Here is a 25,452-nt window from a genome sequence, read left to right on the forward strand (position 1 = left end):
AAGAATTAATATTAAAATATTAAAAAATGTGCATCACACGCAACTTGCATATATTTTACTAGTTAATCCTAAAAATGTGCAAATACTTAGAACCTTCCAATTCATATATGGAGAACTCCAAAAAATTCGAAGGTGTAAATTTGCGAGTTTGTTGGTTAGTTTCTCAATCTAATTTTTTTCAAATGAACATTGATTCCATGCAGAAATGATTAAAACAAAAAAAAAAAACGGAATGAACTTACCGGAAGATGTAACTATAGAAATCTTGACGAGATTACCTGTGAGATCATTGATTAGATTCAAATGCGTCTGCAAATCATGGAATCTTCTTTTGAAAAACCCGACATTTATTTCAAAACACCATCAGACAATCTCCCAGAAAGATGGCTCCGAAGTTCTGCTTGTCAGCAGGCGCGACGTCGTGACGAATAAAAGAGTCGTCTCGATGTTGAGAAACGATGGAAGCGACAACACTCTTGTGGATCAAGACCTCCCGACATTCTTGAATGATATGTTTGGTCATGTTCGGCTGATCGGCCCGTGCAAGGGTGTCGTCTGTTTGTTCGGGTTTCCCGACAACATCGCTCTGTGGAACCCTAGCATTCGAGATTTCAAGAAACTACCTCTGTCCCTACTACCTCGTCCACCCAATGCAAAAGTACGTGGTGGAGACCTTGGAGTCGGTTTCGATTCCACGACACATGATCTGAAGGTAATGCAGATCTTATTCTGCGTGTCCTTCGACTGCCGTCTCCTCTACCAAGTCGAAATATACTCTTCCAAGACAAATGCCTGGAAGAAGTACGACAACGTAGTGCCAGCAAATATAATGTACTACAATATCTGGAGTACAGTGTACAAAAACGAAAACTTCTGCTGGTGGGCTCAAGACAAGGATGTCGAGGTGATTCTTTCGTTCGATATGAGCAAGGAGACGTTCCAGAAGACAACGTTACCATCTGGCATCGATGTCTTGGGAGGGCAACATAGGATTACTCGAGCAATTTTGCCAGTAAAAGACTCGATTGCTTTGATCGTCTACCGTCTCCAAGAAGTCCAAAAAGTGTTCGACATATGGGTTTTGAATGAATTAGGAGGGAATGGTGTGGATGGTTGGAGTAAGGCTACAAGCATCGGCCCTCTGTCGGAAGTGGAGAGGCCATTGGGGTTCTGGAACAAAGATGAGTTTATCTTGGAAAGTAGTAGTAGAGAGTTGGTGTTGTACAATCGTATGAACCAAAAAATCATGAACCTTGGAGTTTATGGTAAACGGGATAGATTGGAGGTGCTTGTTCATAAGGAGAGCCTGTTTTCAGTCAATGCATTTGCTAGTGTAAATTTGTAATTTATTTATTTATTATTTATTTTTTTAAATGTATATATTGTACTTTTTGAGGTTATATTCTTCCTCAAAAAATGTTGAACATGATAAGATATATGTAATTATATTTAATGTAACCAAGAAATAAAATGTTTGAGATTTTTTTGTTTTAATTTATGCATGCATTTGAATTTGAAAAAAAAAGGTTGGTATTATTTAATGGAAATGACAATGGAAAAACAAATATTCATTCTTTTTCACAAACTAGTAAGGTGCAACGCACATTATTATATTTTGTGGCCTAAAAGACCTTATTTATACTGGCTCATTTGGAAGCCCACAAAGTCCGACCCAGCTGGCAGCCCACAACCCGACCCACTCTCCTACCCACTTATATTCTAACCCTAACCTAACTCTATCTCTCATTTTCTTCTCTTTTCTATGCAATCTCTGTGAGATCTCTTCCCCATATCTCACCGGTTATTATAGAGGCTTTCCTTTGCCAAGATGATGGAGGAAGGAAAGCCATCCGCTATTTTTCTCGGCCCTATTTATAGGGGTTCTCTTCCCCTTCCTTATACACACTTAAAAAGTGAGATATCTCTTTTTGTGCCTTCTTTGTGAAAATACCTGTGAACCAGTGAAGGGTCTTTGTGATCGAAGTGATATATTGATATGAGTGATCGGAGTGTGGTAGGATTTCTGGCTTTGTGGTGTTACCGTGGGACGGTGATTTGGAAACGGTACTCATCTGCGACCGAGTTTCCTCTTGTTTGGATCTGGCTGATTCTGAGCTAATTTATTTAACAGTGTTTGTTTTTTATTCTTTCATTGTTATTCATTCAATATTTTTGTAATATTAATTTGTGTATATTAAGGAGTTTCATACTCCAAATCTTTTGTAATAGTTGGTTAGGTTATTTCTGATATCCACTCTACACGCATCGTGCTTGGAAAATTCATATTTATTTTACTTTTTATAAAATTGTTATAAAAATTTAAATCTTTAGAAACTTTGAATTGTTTTGAAAAATATAATTAATAATAATAGTTTGTTTAACTACTAATATAATAATTATATTATGGTTTATAATAATTGTAATTTATTAAGATATTTTATGAAATGTCCTTATATATAATTTCATTGCAAAACTATTCTATGTCTCTAATTGTCTTTTGTTTGTTTTTTGTGTTACTAAGTCAATTATTTTCTTACAATTATTCTGATATAAAATTACAGTAAACTAAATAAGATTAAATTTTGTTCCTGTCTTTTACTCAATTTTACTTCAATTTTGACTTAATCAGATGTATTTATGTAGCTAGATCAAACTATTATTCAAATTTAACAAATAATTAACAATTATTCTATTATTCTTCATTATTATTTTAAAGTCCAAACTCTTTTAAAATTATTTTTCTTTTTTTTTTAGTACTTTTCCTTTTAGAAAACGTCCAATCAATTATGCTATTAGAAAAGATATAACTAATCATGCATTTCAACCCCAAGTTAAAAGTATCCTACTAATACGTGCGAAAGTGTAAATACTTTTTTTCTTTTAGGTTAACAGTTCTTTAGAAATAGTTGCTCTCTTTTTACTACAATTTCAAGTGATTAACTTAATTTTGTCTTAAAACTCTGTGCAATTTTACAACAATATTTTTTATATTGTAGTCCACTCTATGATTTTTCATACAACAACATATACTTATGTTCTTATATATTTTCTTTAATAATAAAAGAGGTGAATAATAATTTATCCCCTGTGATATTAAAAATGAGCACATTACTCCCTATGAAAAAAAATATAGCAATTTACCCTCCTATTCTTTTCAAAATGAAGCAATTTAAAAATCATAGGAGGGTACATTATTCTATTTTAAAAAATATAAGAAGGTAAATCGCTGTTTGTTTTTTCATAGGGGAGTAATTTGCTCATTTGTGATATCACAAGGGGTTGGTTGCATTTTTCCCTAATTAAAAGATCTAAAAGTAAATTTTAAAAACAAAAATAGAATCAACTCAAAGCAAAAAAGAATTGAAGTACGATTTTCGAAAAGAATATAACTTTTGAATACTAATCTATTTGCCACATATATAACTCATTCTACGTTCCTTCTTAAAAAAAATTATTATCTCTTTTTAGAATTGTGATCGACAACTTTTATTGTTATTAATTATTTTCTTTCTCTATAGTTAATCCAATAATTTTTTTCCTATCATCCATTTTCTATTTTTTGCTTTTTTTTTTCATCACGTAACAAATTGAGATCTGTACAAGTTAATTTTTTTGTTTTGGGTAAAGGTAATTTTCATGAAGTAAAAAAAGTACAATAGTACAATATAACTTGCTTAATTAAGCAGTTTCCTCGACAAGCCAAGGAATTCGCTATAAGCGGTAAAGCGCACAAGTGCTAATAGTAGTAGGTATCTACACTAAAAATCCTCTGTTGCACATCTCAAACCATCAGCGCATCCACAGTGCTTGTATCTCTATGTACTCCATCAAATCGTCTAATATTGCGCTCACGCCATAAATGGTATACACACAAGGCCAAAAGAGCGCGGTAGGCCGTAGAAACATAGTGTTTGCCTCTCAATCTGCGAGCAGCCCATAAGACGTCAATAGCCCCAAGCTCGATTTGGCCAATCGAACCGAAGTGTGCGTCGAATCACCCTCAAGCAGCCACGCGAATAAGTGCAGCAAAAAAAAAGATGATCATGGGTCTTATCAGCGCTATCAGAACAAAATACGCAGGAACTATTAAGATGAGCCAACCAAGACTTATCCATAATAGAAAGTCTACCAAGGATCGCCAGCCATAACACAAAAGCATGTCTAGGGGTTTTGAAGCGGCCCAACAATAATGGAACTCAGCCTACCTTAGGCCCTTCACTCCGTAGTGAACAAATCATCATAGCAACTGTTAGTTGTGTATCTCTTGACCGCCAAATGATACGATCAGTCCCTTCATGGATTGGTGGAAGGGAATTTTGTTTCTTCTCAAGCTTGGATGTTTGAAGATAAATGTCATTTTATCATCATTTTTTGTTTATAAATAATTGTATTCTACCAAAAGATCTACTAATTTAACTATTATTTTGTCTTATATTGTTGTAGAATTAAATTTGAGTATTTTGGGCATATATGTAAGTTATTTGACCCCTTCAAATTAAATATGAAAAGTGATGTTAAATCTTTTTGACTCCTGAAATGAATAAATTTGACTTATTTATCAGTAATGCAAATAATATAATTATTATTTATAATGCAAGAGAAATGACAGATAATTCATATAATGTTATTAATCATTATAAAAAAATTGTTGATGTTACAAGAAATATGAATCTTTATCATAGCTAATTACCATAGCCAGGTGAGAAATTAGAGCAAATAATCGTTAGCCCAATTATACAATAACCATTAGACTGGTTTCAGTAGGCAAGACCAAAACATTAGCTATTAAGTAAAATCGTGATAAATATTTTGGTGATATGGCTAATATGGTGAATATTTTGACGACAAGTAAGACTATGATAAACATTTAATTAAAAATTATTTGTATATTATTTAAGAATACAAGTTCAGTAAGTAAGTATACGTACAAAACAAACAAAACATATAAACCAATTACATTCTTATTAGTAATTATATACATTTAATAAAACTATAATATGTAATATAAAAATTTGGATAAATTATATTTTGCAGTTCGAACTATGACCGTTTTTATACACTGGAATCTAAACTTTTTTATTTTTTTGTCAACTTGCCATCTCAACTTTGCGAAATTTACACTTTACCATATATGATTATTGATCTTTTTAACAAAAAAACATAACATGTTGTGCATACGTGAAAAATATCACATCACATAACCCTTAAATATTGCTGCATGTGATGTTTTTGTGACAAACAACTTGGTGGAAACAATTATGAATGGCAAAATACAAAATTTCATAAAATTTAGATAGTAAATTAACAAAACAAAAGTTTAAATGTCAAAGTATAAAAAATATAATTAACCCTAAAAATTTTAGAAGATCAACACGTTTCTTATGATAGTACAAGCAATATTTATCTATGATTTTGTGCCCATATTTTGTTCTTTTTCTGTTCTTTTGTTGAAGAATAATTATGTATGGTTATTGTTTATGAATAGCATTTAAATGTTATGATTGTTTTTAATGATCCTAAAATTATTGGACATCAAGCCCATAAACTAGGCATATTAGCCATTCAGCTATGAGTCCAGCTAGCTAGTTCATCAACAGGACGGATAAAAATTAAAAGGGAAGAAAAGCCCACAGGTTTACCTCCTACTTTATGAGATGTCAGGCCTAGGATACAAGCCCATTTTCAGCCGAACACGTCATCATACAATTGGGAGGATACGTCATATGGTTTGTCAACACACTTATACACGTCACCCTAGCTAGAATATCTCCAGATGGTCCAATCAAATCAGTAGCAACGGAGATGGGAAATCCGCAAATAACCAATTCCTGGATTCTTAGACAGACATGACAGAATTCGGTCCAACTCATGTATAGATTTCAGTCAGTTGTAGTCCAAATAACAAATGATTTGTTTTGGATGATAGCCAACTTGAAGGTCTTTCCAACACCGTATGGCACTCCATAACTACCCCCATGTCTTGCTCTGTACACATTTATAAATAGAGGCCTTGTACAGTCATTTGGTAAAATCATTTTTCACTCTTAAACTCTTAATTATTCTCAACTACCTCCCGGATTTTAGGCTATTTTAAGCCACTCTACACTGACATATACATTTTATCATCATTTTCTACTATTATTCTCACTTTGATGATAATTTTTCTTTATATTTCTTCTTTAATCCGTTACTTAAACATCGGAATGCTAACCTTTATTTTGCAGGGTTAGTCTCCGACAATCTTAGAATTTCACGAAAAATCTTTCGACTCTTGTACGCAAAAAAATCTAGCACGCATCAGTTTTTTATATAGAGTAATTTATTTGGTATATTGTTGTTGAAAAAATAAAATCTTGACACTCACATTTTATTTTATTATATTATAGATGAATGAAAAAAACATATAACATAGGCAGTAGTTACATCTTGAATGCTCAAATTACATTTCAATCTATCTTACTACAAATTAAAAATATTTCTTAACCTATTTTACACTTCAAAAATTTTGTTCTGCATGAAAATATATCTAATTAAGTTTTATTTGGCATCTAACCTATTTTAATATGACAAATTATCTAACTAATTTTCATTTATATCTATATAGGAAATTTCACAATGCATTAAGTCCTTTCAATTTTCATAATTTTTTCTAATTATTTTGTGTTATATCATAAGGTATTTTTGATCGAGTAGGTGTATTAAATTATAAATATAATATAGAAAAAGATTAATATGAGTAAATAAATACAATGTGAAAAGTAATTAATGAAAGTAATAATAAATATAAAAAGTAATTAGTAAGGGTTGATAAGTAAATTAATTTACATAATTATTCTTAAAAATACTATTATTATAAGGTTAATTTGGGAAACCAAAAAATAAAAGAAACTCATAGATCCATTCATACTTTTATATATGATAATAATAATAATAATAATAATAATAATAATAATAATAATAAAGAGATAGTTCCAGAGTGGATTTTCTTTATATTGAATGTCAGTGAAAAAAGTTCCACAGAAAATGTACAAGATTATCATATTTATGCATTATATGTGGTACCTCAAAAATGGAAAAGCTCAGTAAGGGGCCTCAATTGACCTAAGAGGAGGTTTTGGCAGCCTGAGGGAAGGAGGTGTAAGGACATATAGGCCTGAAAGCCCTAACCCAAGATGGAGGATTAACTGCTAGAAGGCCCTTGCACAAAGCCTTGTCGGTAGCCCACGTGGAGGCAATACTCAGGTGGCGCAAGAAACTTTCGACACCCTGGCTCGAGTGCAACTAGCTCAGACACCCTAGAAATTAGGAGTTCGGACTGAGGGAATCCTCCCAAAATTGCTTGGCGGAGAACTCGGAAGAAACCTTATCCAGCAAAGATCTTTCGTATCCACGGGGATAACACTCTCTGGCAGAGAAGAACTTATCTGAAGAAGCCAACAACCTTCCCTAGTGCTCGAGGGATTCGGGCAACAAAGCACGATAACTACTCCCCTCGGGTCCAAGGGAAGCTTGCCTTCTCCCGACCAGTGGGGAGGTCCCTATAACTACTATACCCCCTCGTCCAAGAAGGATAACTTTTGAATTGCACCCACACACGTCATATACACAACACATATCCATTTGTAGTCATTCGACTATTATCCTCTTCGATTAGTTTCAGTTGCTTTCAATTATGTTCTATTACTTTTTCTTATTCTATTACTGACTTGAACATTAGAATGTTAACAATTTATTTGCAGTTATCCATTCTAGAGCTTGAAAGAACCAAGGCCCAAAGGTTCCAAGTTAGACCTTTTTCAACAAGCAACTTTTTGCTCACATAAAGTGGTGTTGTCATGGAAAAGTATATCTATGACATAAAGATCATGGATGGATCCAATGGTTGAATTGAGAGGCAAGAGAGAATCGACCTCCAGCTAGGGGACAACCAGACTCTTTAGGTGGTTGGAGGGACCTTTGTGGCGCCCCTACTGCAGAGGACGGGGAGAAACTGGCTTTGATGATCTTGTCGACTAGGGATGATCATACCTAGGGGTGTTCATTTCGGTTAATCGAACCGAACCGACCGAAAATTCGATTCGGTCGTTTGGAAAACCAAAATCCGAACCGGTACCAACCGGTTCGGTTCGGTTAAAACCGAACAGAAGTTCGATTTTTTCGGTTTTAAAACCGAAAAAAAAAACCATTTTTTTATTTTTTTGTTTTTAAAATAATATATTTTGATATTTTAAGTCGAAATTGTGATAATGTTGCAATTTTATCCAAAAATACAAATACCAAAATATCAAAATTAAATTCTAATTTAATAGTACAAGTCACAAGTGTAGAACAACTTAATATAAATTATATAATATTAATATTATAATATATATATAATTATATAATTTTTATATGTATAAAAAATATATTTTTTTATTATTATTTACAGAATTTCGGTTTTCGGTTCGGTTCGGTCACCGAATTGGTGACCAAAAAATCGAACCGAAAACTGATTTTTTTTTAAAAAAAACCGAAAACCGAATCGAAAATTCGGTTCAGCCGGTTTTCGGTTTTTTTGCACACCCCTAATCATACCCAGACCCATAACATAATTTAAAAATTCAAGCCCAGACCCATTGAATATGTTTATGCCCAGACCCAAACTCAAACCCATAAAATAAAATATATATTGGGTTTGGTAGGATCTCTATCCATCGATACCCATGAGTCTATGTACCCAATTTAGACAAAAAAGTATCTTTTTCTTTTTTCAATTTAATTGATTATTATTATAAATCGATCTACTAGGGGTGTGCAATTTTTAGTTAACCGAATGAAAACCAACTAAATCAAAACTTCGATATAATTTTGGTTATTTGTTTTTAGATTTTGATTATTCAATTCGGTTTCAATTTTTTATGCAGATTAACCAAACCTAGCCAAATACTGTATATATATAAATAAATATATAAATATAATTCAAATATAATAAAAATAAATATATAAATGTTAAGTATCTTAATAAAGTATTTATAATAAAATATAATAATTTTATAGTTAATACATATTTAAGTAGTCGGCTTACTGAGCTGACTTGAAGGAATCGTCATGTAGAACCCCTCTTAAGGCTTGGTTGATATGATTGAGATTCACGACTCCAATAGTATGAGATTAGTCTTCGGACTTGAGGAACCATGACAATCACATGCACATGAGAGTTGTAGTTTAGATCTAAGCCGACTACTTTACCAACTAACCTACTAAGTATTGCACAGATGACCTACGTCTCCTTTTTACTAAACACAACTGCAATACTTAATGCAAGTCTCTACAGGACACTCAATATCTCTATCTCAAGATCCTCGACTTGGAACATCACAGATCAATCCACAGAAGTTGGCTTCATGGCTGTCAACTAATGTGAAATCCAACTTCTTGAACTTTACCGTTTGGTCTGTGGGCTTTGTTGTGCAGTTAAGAAAGCATTAATATTAAGAAGTAAACACAACAATGAATCTATCCATTGATTGAATATTACATTTATTGAAAATACAAATATTACATTACATCGAAATTGCCAGAAATAGATTACAAAAACCCAATCTAATTGGTTCCTATTATAACATATCCCACAAATCTGCATAAAATGGATCTCAAATTCAATTTATCTCCCACTGTCTGCTTCACAAAAGCAGATCACCCTCATATTCTTATGTGTTTATATGAGGGTGATTTTGAGCACCCCATCTCATATGGTGTTTTGGGCACGACCTTGTTGTGTACTTTGTTTAGTAAGTATGTTGTTGTTTCTAGAACCTAGCCCTAGAGGGAAGTACAATGTCTGAAAAACTCATCACGGAAAAAACAATGTCCAACAAAATTTTATTCCTTCTTTAGCCACACCACTCAATTGAGTTGTGGCTAGAGGAGTCCACTAGGAGATAATCTCATTCTCCTTTAGATAATCTAGGAACATGTGGCTTAAGTACTCTCACCATGATCAGATGGACGCGTTTTGACACGTAAGCCGGTTTGATTATCTACGTCATTCTTGAACTCCTTAAATACTTCAAAGGCTTCGCATTTATTTCATTGAATATATGTATCAGTACCTAGAGATATCATCAGTAAAAGTGATGAAGTAAGAAAATCCTTCTGGAGCTTGAATTCTCAGAGGAACACTCATTCGACTGGACTAGCTCCAATCGGTCTATGGCATAAGTAACATTTCCATCAAATGGAACTTTGGTCATTTTTTCTTTAAGACATTATTAACAGGCTCAAGCCCTCGAATCAATGTTATAAATTCGACTTTCAAGAAAATTTCAGTGGAGATTTCACTTCAAGTCCTCATAGTCAAAGTCAAGATAATAATGTTTAAATTGAGATTACAGGCATGAGCCTCAAATTAATCTTATAAAAAGTAAAATTCGAATTTGAAGGAGATCTATATAGAGACTTCACCTTCAAATTCGAATTTGAAGGAGATCTATGTAGAGACTTCACCTTCAAATTATCAAATACTAAATTTTTCATCTTTGAAGATAAGAGTCAGATGATTAAATAGAGATAGTACCCACCTTTATATATCAAATATATACAAATTACTAGTATAATATTATTGTACGATATAATTTTCAATAATTATTTCTACAAAAAGAAAAGGTGAATTTTACAAAATTATCAAATAACTTATTAGCGAAGGGTACATATATAACAACCTAATAATATTAGATAGCTCTATTTTTATGCAAGTTCAAGTAGTTGTGAACTTGAACTTATTTGAATTTGTAGATAGTTTATATTGTATTAAAGAATTTTCAAGTAAATATATATATATAGTTTATACTTGTATCAACGAGTTCTCTATTTAAATTTTGGAGGGTAAATTGCATAAAATCCGGTTGTGTGTTATAGAAATTAGCTAAAAAGCCCATGTGCTAAAATATAGGCAAAAAAATCATGTGTTTTTTTGAAATACTTGACACACTCCTCTAAGCCATTTATTTTACTTGAGGGCGTTAATTTTATTTTAAATTTTTGTTATACCCTAATGTAATATAAATTATTGTTATTATAATGATTGTTGGATTTACTATGATTGCATCAGAATCGTAGGATCTAATCAACTTGTAATGGCAATTGATATTCAATAAATAAAAATAAACAATTCAAATTTTATGTATCTTAAAAATATATTTTATATTTATATATTGATATGTATATGTACAATTATACATAAAACAAAAATGCATAATAATTTATATATACAAATATGTATGTACACAGACTGGTGGAGGGTCGTCGCTCCACCTCCACCGACTGTCATTTGTTTGGGCTACAACGACGTTGCCGCCCAAACCTGGGTTGGTTACGGGCATTGTCGCCATCCAGATTTTGGCGGCGACATCATGCCTAGATCTGAGTGGCTGACGACGCTCGTCGCTGACCAGGTCTGGCAGTGGTGGGCAGACAAAGAGGCAGCGCAAGGTACAGGTGGTGGGGAGGAGGAGACCGGGAAGCGAAAGCGGCGGGTGTTGGAGACTTGGGGAAGATGATGCATTTTTTTTCTTTTTCTTTATGTATTTTTATTTGTGTATTATTTTGTTTTATAAATTTTAATATAATGAACTAATTTAATTATGTATTGTTTTGGTTTAATATAATTATATTAAAAAACTAAATTTTATTTACTGTCAAGTAAATATAATTTTAAAGTATAACCACAACATTAGATTAACTATATATAATTTAATTTGATGTAACAATATGTATAAGAATTTAATTTGATATAATAATATTTTTTGCATATAAATATTGATGAATATTAATTGTTAGTATCTATATGTTTTCTAGCAAAATAGCAAAAAGAAAAGATAAAAAAATTAGTTAAAAAATTACAAAGAGGGGATAATTGCATAAGGTAGTGGTAATATCAAAGTTATCAACATGATTTAACAATATTTTTTTCTTCATTGGCAATATTAATTTGTTGTCAACGACTTGCCCTTGATTTGAATGGATTGTGATGTGACGAGGATAATTACATCATCAAAGTGAAAAAGATTAAATTGCCCTTCTTTTGTAAAAAAAATTTGTAGTAGAGGATAAGATCCGCGCATGAAGACACGGGTTAGGTCGCCCAACTCGACCCGACCTGACCCGCTTGACCCGATCCGATGGACCTGCCGGCTTTGACAATCGTTGGATCACCTGACACTAGGACATCCAAATGATGCAATGTGGCACTTTACCATGCGCTATCGTACACTATAGATACCAGCATTTATGAATATTTATGGCAGGTGCATTTATCACGTTTTCAATCTCACCAGCTCTTCTTAGATCACTTTCTATGCCACATTTCTAACTTAAGCATCGGAGGGCCTTAAGTGGGGGCTACTCAGTAAGCCTAACGTGTGTTCTGTTCTCAAAATCACTTCTAGAAAGCTCGAAGAAGGGTTCAGCGACCCGATCTCAGGGTACCAGGTCCAACGACCCGACCCGGATTGTGCGACCTGCATCAGATTGACATGGATGAAAACATGAAAAACCAACTTCATTTGCCTCCACTTTAATATTTCTTCAAAAGTTGATTTGACTTTATCCAAATAATTTAGCACTTGTGAAGATGGCGTACTGATCGTTTATCTATATAAAAACTTCGAAATTGATTTGTGAAGAGAAGATATAAGAGGTCAAGATGGTCCCACCGGGCATATAAAATTTGTGAGCGTTAATTTTATCGTATCAAAAAATTATAACATAAAAAAATTATCATGGATAAAAGTGGGTATGATCTCTATTTAATCATCTGATTCGTCTCTTCAAGAACGAAAAAATTGGTGTTTGATAATTTGGTGGTGAAGTCTCCACGTAGATCTCCTTCATATTCGAATTTGACTTTTTATAATATTAATTTAAGAGCTTACACCTATAATGTCAAATTAAATGTTATAATCTTGACTTTGACATTGAGGACTTAAAGGTGGAATCTCCACTATTTATAACGTTGATTCGAGAGCTTGCGACTTAATCCCGAATCAAATGTTATAATTGATTGCGCGCTTTTGGCGGATGACTTGATTTTTGCCTTGAGCACTTTGAATATTCTTGAACTTGGAGAACTTCATAGCGAAATTTCCTTGAGAACTTTTTCTCTGACTTTATTCTTCAATCTCTACTTCTGTCATTGTGTTCTAAATGAGTTTCAAGAACCCCTTTATATAGATGTCACCAACGAGACGGAGTTGTAATGTACTTGAGCACCTTTTGTATTATTGCTTTATAATTTAACTTAAAGAGATAAATCTATCAAATATTTGACAAAACATGATTGATCTATTTGATTATTTCTTTAAAATGTGTATTTTTCTAAAAAAATGAATATCGAATTATTTATCTTAATTTGATTGGAACGTACATGCAGTTGTTCCATATGGCACCGTTTGATTGACTCGAACAATTGACTGAAAGCACGATTTGATTGGTCGAAACACTTCAATTTCGACACTTGTTCGCCATTAACTTGATTGCCAAATTATTAAAATATCAATTAAATTAACTACTTGGAATTTATTTAATAAATTTTAAACCATAATTAGAAAAGGAACATAATTGATAATTAATATATTTTTTTACATTTGCTATTATTCAATTGTGTATATGAAATTTTAATTGGCTACGTCGGGATCATCTTAGAACCGATCATGAACAGTTATTCTAACCAAACTTTTTCAAACTGATTCTAGTACGGCTCTACCCATTCTGCACCTTGACTCAAACTCTTTGTTGGTAAAAAATTGATTTAATGTAAGAAAATAAATAAAAAGTACAGACAAAAGTAATTAATTAACAAATAATTAATAGATTACTTTTCATATTAAATTCCATCAAAATTATATTTTGATAGAAGTTACTGTTTGTTATTTTTATTTTTATTATAATTAATTATGAAATTATAAATTCATAACTAATCATCATTTTTTTAAAAAAAGATAATTATTTCAAAATCAATTCCGTAAATATAATAATATTGTTTAAATTAGCCTAAGTGAGTTTCCCCTCTTCACCAAAAAATGTTGTCGCTTCCTCTCCTAAGGAACATTTCTGCAATCGTTCATGTAACTTCACCGAAAATCACCCCCTCTTCTTCCTTCATCAAAATGCAGACAACCAGACTATCGTCAGCCAAAGGGCAGACATACCCATCTGATGAAAGGGAAAACCCAGGTCGAAAATTTATAGGAAATTCTCATGTTATTTTGTTTTTGTGCAGAAGGGCGCGCAATAATTTTCAGTTTTTTTGGTGATTATTTCAGGTTCTGAGACAGCAACTGATGATTGTTCGAAGAAAGTTCGCGTCTTCGTTAGGAGAAAGAGAGCCACGAAAACTGTCCTAACCACAGTTGAGAAGGGTAAGCATGAGATTCTTGATCAGAAGGTAAAGACTAATCTTTGTCAATAAATGAGGAAAAAGAGAACTTGTGTTTTTTTTGCTCCCATCTTGTGTTTATAGGGTTGAAAGAGTGCATATGGTTTCTTGGCTAGTGTTGCATTACTATAGTTTTTTGCCGTTGCTTCTGTTACTTTTCTGGTTGTTATTATTAGTATGTAATAGAAACATCTGGACTCATTATAATGGGGAATTGGTATTTCTAACTTGGAGAAATGATTTTCCACCTGCCATGATTGTTAAATGCGTGTTCTAGTTGTGGACTTCCACAAGTCATTCTTTTGCTCTTTCTGAATTGGGTTTGATTTGTGGAGCTTGTGATCATATATTAAGTACATATCTCTATTCGAAATCTCGGTTTTTGTTGTATTCACTGTAGAAATATTGCTTAATTAACGTATGATGAGTTGCTAGCAATGCTGTAGCTAATGTTTAGCTTTAGAGTTTCGTGCGGCATGCATATGCGTGACTGAATGAAGAGCTTACTTTGGGAGTTTTATTGATAAAATTAGCAATGAGCTGTATAGCAGATCTCCTCTTACCTAGAACATGCAATATATACATGATGCAGCCTTGCAGTCTACCCGAAATTGAAGATTTTGCATATGGAAAGGACAGCAGTTTCCCGCCTTCGAGTATGTCATTTTAGTTTGAACTTATATCCTCTTAATCTGCCAAAAAAAGCTTGCATGTATTTATCAGATTACGTCTTTTTAATATATTCAATTGGACCTGTATTTCGAGAATCCGTTCCTGCAAGGTAACCTTTCAAATCACACTTTCATTTTCAATAGCATGCTATTCATCTTTTAATTGGGCAAGTAATAGCAAGAACCTTCAGTTATCAGCCTCTCAGAACTTCGCTGTTGTATATGAAGAATAGGTTAAAGAGGACACAAATCTCGTTTTTCACAGAGCGATGCTTTCCTCTTGTTCTTCTTTACTAGGTTATATATATTTAAAATCTTTGATGTTCAGCAGTTGCGGAGTACTGAGTCATACAAATTGTTTTAAAACCATCAGTCTTTCTGTTGAGATGAGCAAAAATATGTGATCACTATATTATTGTTTAAATGCCCATTTGCATTTTTTTAGTCTTTTATTTTATTTGGGCACTCAACAAGTTATTTCAGGCAGCGGAGTTTCTTAAATTTCAAACTGTTTTCCTCACCCTCTTCTATGTAGCCCCTCTTCTCTTTGGAATTGTGGCAAAATTCATTTGAGATATGTTGCTGCCTTGAGAAGTTAAAACTTTCATGTTACATTGACAACCTCAGAATGAACCTGTGGTTGTGTCAAATAAAGAAATAGCTAAATGAAATTCAAAGCTCATTATAAAGTCAAAGTTAATAGAAGCAGACATTTACAGAAGTAGAGTTAAATTTGAGGTGAAGTTTCAGGGTTCATATGTAAGGCCGTCTTAGATTATTATACCAATAAAACTTTAATCTGTCACCAGTTGGTGTCACTAGTATTTGATGGTGAAACTGTTAGCAAACTAGGAGCAACTTGACGCTTGAACCCACTGGTTTTGATCTTTGAAGGCTAAGGTCAGACAAATGTCTAGGATGGACAAATTTCTTGTGATTGAGGTACTTGCAAATGAAGTTTGTCCTTAACTGACCAATGGATCTCCCTGGAGGATTCGGTGACTTGCTTGATAATATAGCATCTAAAATAATGTGAATGCATGTAATCTTCTCCAAAATGGTGGTTTAACAAAGAGACTTATTTTGTTTAGTGAGTCATGCTTATTCAGATGGAAAGAAAGAGTCCCCTTTGTTCTTTGAAAGAGTTGGAAACAGCAAGAGTTGCTTTAAAATTTGTCTAAAATTTGGAGATAGTCTGAAAATCTCATTTTTTTTATCTGTGATACAGCACACACACCTGCCAACTGGGAAAAGGTCCTTGAAGGTATCCGCACAATGAGGTCTTCTGAAAATGCACCTGTAGACTCAATGGGGTGTGAAAAAGCTGGAAGTTCCCTTCCTCCTAAGGTTGTTTTCTGTTCATGAGTTTTACTGCAACCGTGCAATGTCATTTCGTAAATTCTTAAGTTTTGTGCGAAAATACTTTGCTGTGCTTTCATGTTGACAAATATTGCTAGACTTGCATATTTTGTCATTTTAACTTATTCACATGCTTGCAATGAACAACATCCACTCTCTGATCTATCACAAATTATCAATCCCCATTTTGATCTCTTCCTACTCCAGTTTGATAGCTACACCATGCTTTTGGATGAAGAATCTGATGTACTTGACCATGCTGCAATTTTAACTTTCTGAAGTTCTTTGTTTGTTCCCACGTAACTTCTATTTTTCTGATCTTCTTTGAAGTAGTGCCATTCCTGGTGTAAGCTTGACCTGAGAGTGGATGCTGCATTATAGCATCATATACAGTGCCATTCTATCTTGACGATCATTAATCTGCTCTACGATAATTTTCAGATTAGATGTAACTACATTTTACTGGAATTGAATCAGTGCTTCATCGTCCACCTTTGGCCCCAATCTTCTTCTTAAATGATGCAATAGTTTATTTGTATTTGAGTGTTATGATATGAGGAGCATGTGAGAGTGAAGGGTTCCCTCTGTTGTTACTCAGAATTGCTTCTTATCTCAATTTATTTAATACTTGTTTGAATGGCAGGGTGAGAGTTGATGCCTTATTTTGGATGATATATTTAGATGCATATGAATAGCCAACTTGATGATTTGTTGAAGAGAAAACTTTTTGCATTTTCAGTTGCTAAATAAATTCAACTACTTGTCTTTTTAAGTTTATGTACACTTTCTTAATGAAGCTCTGTGGTGTAGACGGCCTATTACATAAAAGGAGCCTTTGATCCTTTGAGAATAGAAATTTCAGTAGTTGTTTGATGGAGAGCGACACACCTACAAGGAACAAGGACGAAGAAACTATCGGAATCGTTTTGATTTGCACAAGGAAAAATTCTTATACCTGAATGTTTGGTTCATATACCTACTCGCTAGAATAGGCCAAATGCCATTTTTATCACCTAGCTTCAATTATATCTGAAAGAAGCAATCCAAAAGATTTTATATGTTCTCTTGTAGCATGGAGAATTTTGTTAAATGAGGACCTCTCTTTGGTTTATTAATTACTTGGTAGTCCTTTCAGCCCTGGAGTCTTGAAAACCTTTCTACCATACATCAGTAACTTGAGACTTTTTGTTGTGAATTTGTGATGGGTAATTGACTGACTGATCATCAAGCCTCAGTGCGGAAGATGGTCCTTTTAGAACTGACCTTATAACTACAATGGTATAAATCCTTAAGCATATTGAACATAAATTTCTAATCCACTATTCCCATAACAATTGCAATTGCTCTGATTCCTTTTTCCTTTTCCTTTTCATTTCCATGGGTTTTTTTATGGTTTTGTATGAGATGTCAGATCAATGATAATTGGTTCACATATTTTCTTCAATTTTCTCTAAAGCTGTCGGTCTAGACAGATTAAGCCTTTTTATCTGCCAAAAGTCTGGATACCAGACACAAAAATCCATTCTCCATTAGCATAAAACTGGGGTTTGAATATTTGCTCATGATGTATGAATACTCTGCACATATTAGCTTCTTGTTGATGGATGAAACTGAAGTTTAGTAATTGGCTTGACCCCTTGTTTGTGTTCCATGTTATTTATACTTTTCCATTTTGGAGTTCAGGAAAGAAGATTTGCAGTTCTTGTATCTTCACTCTTGTCAAGCCAAACAAAGGATCATGTTACTCATGGCAAGTACTGGTTTGTTCAGCTTTAGTGCCATTAAAGAAGCCATGTTCGTGATCTTTACTTGTATTTTCAGGCCATTTCTGTCATGAGGTCATTGTGTTGGTAGGTTGTACCTGCAGTAGAAACTAGATGCCTTGTGCCCGCTGTTCACTTTTCCTGACTGTTGTTTCTTTGTATGTCCTGGATAATTTTTTTATTGGCCTTCAGCATTGATCCTTGGCAATATGGGGAACAGAACTAATGTAGAATCCTGCTATTCTTCGAGTCCAAGTTTGTTAAATAAATCCGACGTTAACACGAAATCAGCTGAGGTTTATTCTCATTGAAGTAAAATGAAATAAAGTGAAAATGTTTGAGGCTGCATTGTATTGGTGTCCCTTCAGAGTTTCAGGTTAAATATTGTAGTAAATACATGATTTCTCTGCTCCGGTGTGCAAAAAGGATTCCCATTTTTTATATTTTATCAAGCTCATTGTCTTGCAGGAGCTATTCAGCGGCTTCTTCAAAACAATTTGCTTACAGCAGAAGCCATTGAGCAAGCCGATGAAGGTACAATAAAGGACTTAATTTATCCAGTAAGCCTCTTCCTCCATCTTTATCATAGAACAATAGAATGCACTTCAACTGAATAAAATGAAATCAGACATTGACTGTCATGTCGAAAGAATCAGTAAACATATTACCCAATAGTTGCTTTTTGTCTTCAATACTCTGTGAATATCACTTGTTTAAGTTTGATTTTACCAGGTAGGATTCTACTCAAGAAAAGCAAGCAACATGAAAAAAATTGCAAAAATTTGTCTGTCGAAGTATGATGGAGATATTCCCAGTACACTAGAAGGATTGCTTCAGCTTCCAGGCATTGGCCCCAAAATGGCTCATCTGGTGAGAGAAAACATCTCTGAGTTTGTAATTGCTTGTCTCTCTGTTCTTTATCAAATGACCGCCAGGTTGTTGGCTCCTCTAGGTCATGAATGTGGGGTGGAATAATGTTCAAGGAATATGCGTCGACACACATGTGCACCGGATCTGTAATCGGCTTGGATGGGTTTCACGTCCCGGCACTAAGCAGGTATTGTTATTCTCCGACAGACTATGTAAAAGGCATTCCATTATATCTGCATGTATGAAATATTGACTAAGATATCTGCAGTTCAGCTTCCTTTTGCATGCTAATTTATTCTGTTAAAACCTCCAAATTTAGCGATGAGCATCTCCTACTAGACGCATGATTATACAGAGCTGTTGAACACAACCTTGCCGATTTGCCCATATAGTAAAAAGAATTAGAAATTGAAATAAGTAAAGAACTAGTGTAAAAGCATGTACACACGAATCGGAATATTTTAATGAAGTATAAAAATAAACAGATGGTATTGGGTAGAAAAAGTGATGGCACATAAACAGAACACAAAAGTTCAATAAATTCATGAATGCAACAAAAGAATGCTGTTGAATCACCACTGAACTTTATGGCTTCTTTTGCTAGAAAACTTCAACTCCAGAGGAGACTAGAGAGTCCTTGCAGCTATGGCTTCCTAAGGAGGAATGGGTACCGATCAATCCCCTCCTGGTACGTCTACACTGAGTTTCTCCTTATTTACATTATCGATTGCTGTGCTAACATAATTTTTCACTTGGGGGGAACATCAATGCCATTAATTTCCGGAAACGGTGATTTTTCTCTTCTTTTGGTGCAAAGCGTGATGGAGTGCTCAGATGTTCATAGATGGATTAATTGTTTTTCATGAAAAAAAGAGACAAGCTTGGCATTCTTTTCCTAGTTTGTACGACAATGTGCAGCTGCATGGTTAATGTCTAGGGATAATTGCACTTGTACCCTAAGAATTTATGCCTATTACAGAAGAATTTCTAAGTATAAAAAAATTACACTGCACTATACAATCATATTTTACATTACAAATTCATCCCTGAACATAATTGCAAGTGCGTTGATGTAATTTTTCCACAATTGAGGATTCTTTTTCATGATATGTTCGAACTTAGGAATGCCTTGATAATGTTTTGTAATATTTATTTTACCTTTGGAGCTCTTTGGTGCTGCTTGTGTTTTCAATTGATTGTCTTAAATTATTTTTTGAATGTGGAGAACAGGTAGGTTTCGGGCAAACTATATGCACTCCTCTTAGACCTCGTTGTGGCATATGCACGATAAGTGGATTTTGCCCGTCAGCATTTAAAGAGACCCCTAGCCCGTCATCCACGCCTAAGAAGTCTCAGCGTTCATAGAGCCGTTGCTCTGAGGACACACATGGATCCTTGTACGTCTTCAACATCCCGGTCGTCTGGAAATTCATGCCAGAGAATGGTTGATGAAGTTGGAGTTACATTTTCCTCTCTTGTCAGGTGCTTTTGTAATAGTATGTGTTTTGAGAGGAGTTATGCTAAGTTGTTCATGAAATGTTTACATATATAGTGATATCAATCTTTACACCAATGTCTATAAGAAAATATGGACGTTCTTATTACCAGCATGTGCTGTATGGACAAGTTTTTCATGAGATCGTTCATGTCCTGTCTTTATTCATTCTTAACTTAGTATGTGTTGGATCAAAATTACAGACATATTTTATGATCACTATCATATAATTGGCTGTGCCGTAATTATATATGACTTAGGAATTTTATATACTATTTCAGAATATTACAATAAAAAAAAAAGAGATAAAAAATTGTCATTTAATGATGTAAATTGTTAAATGTACAACCTATATAGCTAGAATTCTATAAAATTAGTTGGCAAATCAGACACTACACTAATAATATGCTTTCTAAATTACAAAGATGGCCAAAAAAATTATGAGCTAGAAAATTTTAATATATACACACAAAGTATAAAAGATTGTGGGCTTTTTTTATTTAAAGAAAAATTTTATATACATGTATGATATATATATATATATATATTAAATAAAATAAAAAATACGATACAAATTTGAAATATGAAATTCAATCTGCTGGTATAGCCGGCAGCAACTTTTGCTGGTGGCTGTTTTTGAAAAAAGAAAATCTTAATTTTTGATTTTTTCTTTTTGCAAAAAAAACTAAAATTCTAACATAATGTTTGGATTCGTTTTTTGAGTGTTTTGTTATGTTTTGTGGAGATAAAAAGATAAAAACAAAGATAAATAAGTGTTTGTTAGAGATAGTATGTATGTTTGGATTTATTTTTTGAGATAATTTAAAATAAATATTGTATATTTAATATTGTGTTTTGGGAGATAAAAATTACTATTGTCAAATCATGTTTTTTATATATATATTTATGTATATGTATGGTTATATATATGTATGTATTTATGCTAAAACAGTTTAAAATACCTAAATAAGGTGTTTTTGAATGATGTCAAATATTGAGTATGTTTTGACTCGTCCCGGAGATAACTTGAAAATGAAAACAAACATAGTGTAAATTTTCAGGAAATTTCAATTTTTCAGAAAAATAAAATATCTGAAATTTTAATAAACAAAATAAAAATATGTACTTTAAAGCATATAATCATGCAATCAATAAATTATGCCTACCAAATACAATCAAACACGTAAAATATGTTCCAAACATAAAATACACGTTAAATCTAATGCCATAGGCACAGAGACCCATTCACTTAGAGGGTTCGAGTGTAGAACCATTTTAAAACTAGTCCACACTGCATCGTGGGAAGAAGGATCTAACCTTTTGCTAGAAAAAATTATATCTAGTAGAAGAAATCGAATTTCATAACACACTATTAATTAGTGTATCCGAATTTTTCTTAATTTCAACTTGAATCTAAATCAAGGAGAACATAAAGCACCCATGGAGAGAAGGAGTTTCAAATTTTCTTTGAGAGAAAAACGAGAGAGATGCTTGATGTCGAGAGAGAGAGAGTCTGGTGACATAGTGGTATAGTTGTTTAAAAGACATAATCTTTTAAATTAACTTCCACACACCTAATATTTGGACCGAACTAATTTTAATTTGTCCAGCAAATTAAATCAAGCCTAATAGTAATCTATTGAGTTTATTATTTGATTCAATTAAATAATATATACAATAGAAAACCATACGAATATTTATCCAATTAAATATACACAGACACAAATATACTCATTTAATAAATTGAATTTATTAGTCAAGCCTAAATAATTAATTAGTCCAACTCATTATTTTAAGTACATCTCCACTAATTAATAAACTCAATCCATTAATGAGACAAGTCCATCTACTAATTAATTAATGAAACCAATCTACAAATTAATTAGCTCAAGCCTATTTTAACTGAATTGATTTAAAGGCTAAGTCCAAAATTTAATTACTCCAATCAATTAAATTCTTGGACTATCTATCCAATGAATTATTCCAAATAAATGATCCAATCATTCATTTTTCTCCATGAATTAATTTAATTCAATTCTTTCAAAATTAATTTCAAATTAATTCCATCACTTCCACAATGATTTGTGTGTGACCCTTTAGATTCACCCTCAGCTAGATTTGGACTTGTGACCAACAAAATTAATTAAATTAAATTAAATGTATTATTTTTTATTATTCCATAACAAGAAATGCCTATTACCATAGGTGGCCGTCTAGCAACGGTTTAGGAGAATGTTGGCATGAACATTTAGACTCCAAATTCCATACGAGTATGGTCCTAATATTAACTATCTCCCATCCGTAGTCTAGGGAATGAAATTGAGCGTCAATTCCCATCATTGACTAGACAACTATGTTTGATACTCGAAATGTGTTTACTTTATTGATCTAATCTAGGAAAATCATCCATTATCGATCAACCGCTTTGCCAAAACCTTTAAGAGTTTAAACAATTTCAAAGCACATAGGAGATCCCACTGTCATATACTGACATGGGATAGATTCTTTCTTGAAATCCACGTCTTTGCTACATACTCCAACTGCACTATACAAGACTTAAAATGACCATATTTCATAATACAATCACCTCTCACCAGATCCAAGATATAGTCTTCATCTGCACGCGACTGCCATGATCCTCAAGTTTGAAGACTAATCTCGTACTATCGGAACTGAGAATTCTAGTCATACCAACCAAGCCATCAAGGCTCCATATGATGATTCCTGCAAGGGTGTTCAATCAGTAGACTATCTTGCTAACCAACCACTAAAATTGCATAGACGACCTATGTCTCCCTTCTACGAAACATGGCACTGCAATACTTAGTGCAAGTTTCTATAGGACTCTTGATTGTCTCGAGGTCCTCGATTTGGAATGTTTCAAACCAACCCTTAAAAATTAGTTTATATATATATATGTATATATATATATAGCTGCCAAGCTATTCAAGCTTGCCCTAGGCATTTGTTGTGATATTAAAACACCGCTCTACATAAGTGGTAAGCACAACAAATACATAAGCCAATGATGAATTCTTACTCTATTCATCTTTTCAATATTGCTTTGATAAAAATTGACAAATAAAAATACAACCAATCCAATAGACTTTTTGGTCACTTATTCTAACCAGAGGGGGGCAGCTGCTATAGGAACCACTACATATCAAGAATGAGACTTTATCGTATTACCAGGCACTGTGCATAGGGCCTCGGCTAGCTAGATAGCTTGACCTGGAGTTCCTTAGGGTACACTTAGCTGGATGGTTAACGAGTGAGAAGGCGACTAGTATGGTGCTACTAGTTATAGGTCCGGAAATATACGACTACGTTATCAGATATAGACGATGAATAAGCCTCGAGATAATATGGATACACAGCGATGTTTTTTTAAGGCATCTTGGGCAATAGTAGGGGATGAGGTGACTTCTCTTGTGCAGCACTGCTTTCTAACAGGAAAATTGTTAAAACAGATCAATGCAACATTTATTACATTGGTAATGAAAGTGCAAATGCCAAGGACGGTGGCTGATATTGATGCATAGCCTATTGTAATGTGCTTTACAAACTCATTTCAAAAGTTTTTGCAACATGAAAACTACTTGGGCAAGCTTGCAGATCCCAACCAAAATGCTATCATATTGTGTCAAAGTATTAGTGATAATATGTTAATAACGCAAGAGCTCCTAGCAGGAAGAGCGATTGCCCCTACATGTGAATTAAGATAGACGTGTGAAAGGCATAAGATTTTCTGGAGCTTTAGGTTGTATTAAAGATGCTGATGTTGTTTGGAGTGCATGACAAGTTTATTGGATGAGTCAAGGAGTGTATTACTTCAGCCGCTGACTCTATTGATATTAATGGTGAAGCCTAGGGTTTTCTTCGAGGGTCTCAAGGTTTGAGATAAGGGGACCCTTTATCCCCCTATGTCCTGGTTATGGAAGGCCTTCATGCATTGCTCAAGCAAAAGTTGGAGCATGAGACATCTTTTTAGTATCACTAGAGGTGCAACAAAGTTCGCATGTTTATGCTAAGATTTGCAGATGACTTTTTGTTATCATGCAAAGCTGAGCCAAACACCATCAGATCACTCCAAGGATTTTCCACGCTATTGGGTCTCCAAGCAAACCCGACAAAACCCAAATGGTCTTATTGAAAGCAACATAGATATGCGGGAGGAGTTCCAGACCATAACGGGGTATAGTTTGGCACCTTGCCGGCCAAGTACCTAGGAGTCCCGTTGACACAATCTGGACTTACTATTGCACAATCTCCACCGCTCTTGGAGAAGGTAGATAATAGAATTAACTCATGGAATTCACATGCGTTGTTCTTTGTGGGACAGTACAATTGCTTAAGTGTGTCGTATCAGCTCTATCCATCTATTGAACAACTACTAGACTGCTGTCGAAGGGTGCAATTAAGCAGATTGAGAAGAAGTTCAAAAGATATCTATTGAAAGGGAACAGTAGTATAGGTTATGAAAAGATTTCCTGGGAACGAGTCTATCAGCCCAAGGTTTCGGGTGCCTCCGTGTTAGGCCACTACAAGCTATGAATCAAGCCCTTATGTGTAAGCATCTATAAGATCTCATGAATTACAAAAGCTCTTCCATTGGGGTTCAATGGGTACTTGGATATGGACTACGACACCAAAGCTTATGGACAGCCGGGGATCTTAGGGAATGTGGTGCTATAGGAAGCTACTCAAGTTAAGAGGGATCTTCTTACTAAGTTTGTTAGAACAGCTGACCAGAAATTCAACTAGAATGGCCTTTATGTTATCTATTTGACTGAGTCGACGTAATGTAGTATTATTCAATGAATAGAAATGAGTATTCATTATTGGTTTTATCACTGTTGTGCTTATTTAATTATGTTAAAA

The 25,452-nt window shown here is 33.6% G+C and overlaps 2 protein-coding genes across 3 annotated transcripts; both read left to right on the plus strand.

Annotated features, from left to right (window-relative positions):
* Nucleotides 1–232: 232 nt before the first annotated feature.
* Nucleotides 233–1,453, plus strand: LOC105178700 (F-box/kelch-repeat protein At3g23880). Its single transcript, XM_011102230.3, has one exon. The coding sequence runs from the start codon at nucleotides 233–235 to the stop codon at nucleotides 1,343–1,345; it is 1,113 nt and encodes a 370-aa protein (XP_011100532.2). The 3' UTR covers nucleotides 1,346–1,453.
* A 12,579-nt stretch (nucleotides 1,454–14,032) lies between these two features.
* Nucleotides 14,033–20,746, plus strand: LOC105178662 (endonuclease III homolog 1, chloroplastic). Of its 2 annotated transcripts, XM_011102182.3 has the most exons (10): nucleotides 14,033–14,211; nucleotides 14,301–14,422; nucleotides 15,006–15,069; nucleotides 16,313–16,431; nucleotides 18,127–18,193; nucleotides 18,675–18,766; nucleotides 18,939–19,076; nucleotides 19,159–19,263; nucleotides 19,681–19,764; nucleotides 20,307–20,746. In XM_011102182.3, the coding sequence occupies exons 1-10, from the start codon at nucleotides 14,058–14,060 to the stop codon at nucleotides 20,439–20,441; spliced, it is 1,080 nt and encodes a 359-aa protein (XP_011100484.1). In that variant the 5' UTR covers nucleotides 14,033–14,057; the 3' UTR covers nucleotides 20,442–20,746. The 2 variants fall into 2 exon arrangements, with proteins under 2 accessions (XP_011100484.1, XP_020555016.1); XM_020699357.2 differs by lacking the exon at nucleotides 18,127–18,193 and having other exon boundaries at nucleotides 18,675–18,740.
* The last annotated feature ends 4,706 nt before the right edge of the window (nucleotides 20,747–25,452 follow it).

The sequence above is a fragment of the Sesamum indicum genome, linkage group LG12 (assembly GCF_026168435.1).
Source record: "Sesamum indicum cultivar Baizhima isolate 11 linkage group LG12, ASM2616843v1, whole genome shotgun sequence".
Lineage (NCBI taxonomy): Eukaryota > Viridiplantae > Streptophyta > Magnoliopsida > Lamiales > Pedaliaceae > Sesamum > Sesamum indicum.

Coding starts and splice junctions, on each gene's coding strand:
- LOC105178662 (XM_011102182.3), top strand. CDS start 14,058: ATGTTGTCGCTTCCTCTCCTAAGGAACATTTCTGCAATCGTTCATGTA. Junction 14,212..14,300: donor TGATGAAAGGGAAAACCCAG/GTCGAAAATTTA, acceptor TGATTATTTCAG/GTTCTGAGACAGCAACTGAT. Junction 15,070..16,312: donor CAGCAGTTTCCCGCCTTCGA/GTATGTCATTTT, acceptor TCTGTGATACAG/CACACACACCTGCCAACTGG.
- LOC105178700 (XM_011102230.3), top strand. CDS start 233: ATGAACTTACCGGAAGATGTAACTATAGAAATCTTGACGAGATTACCT.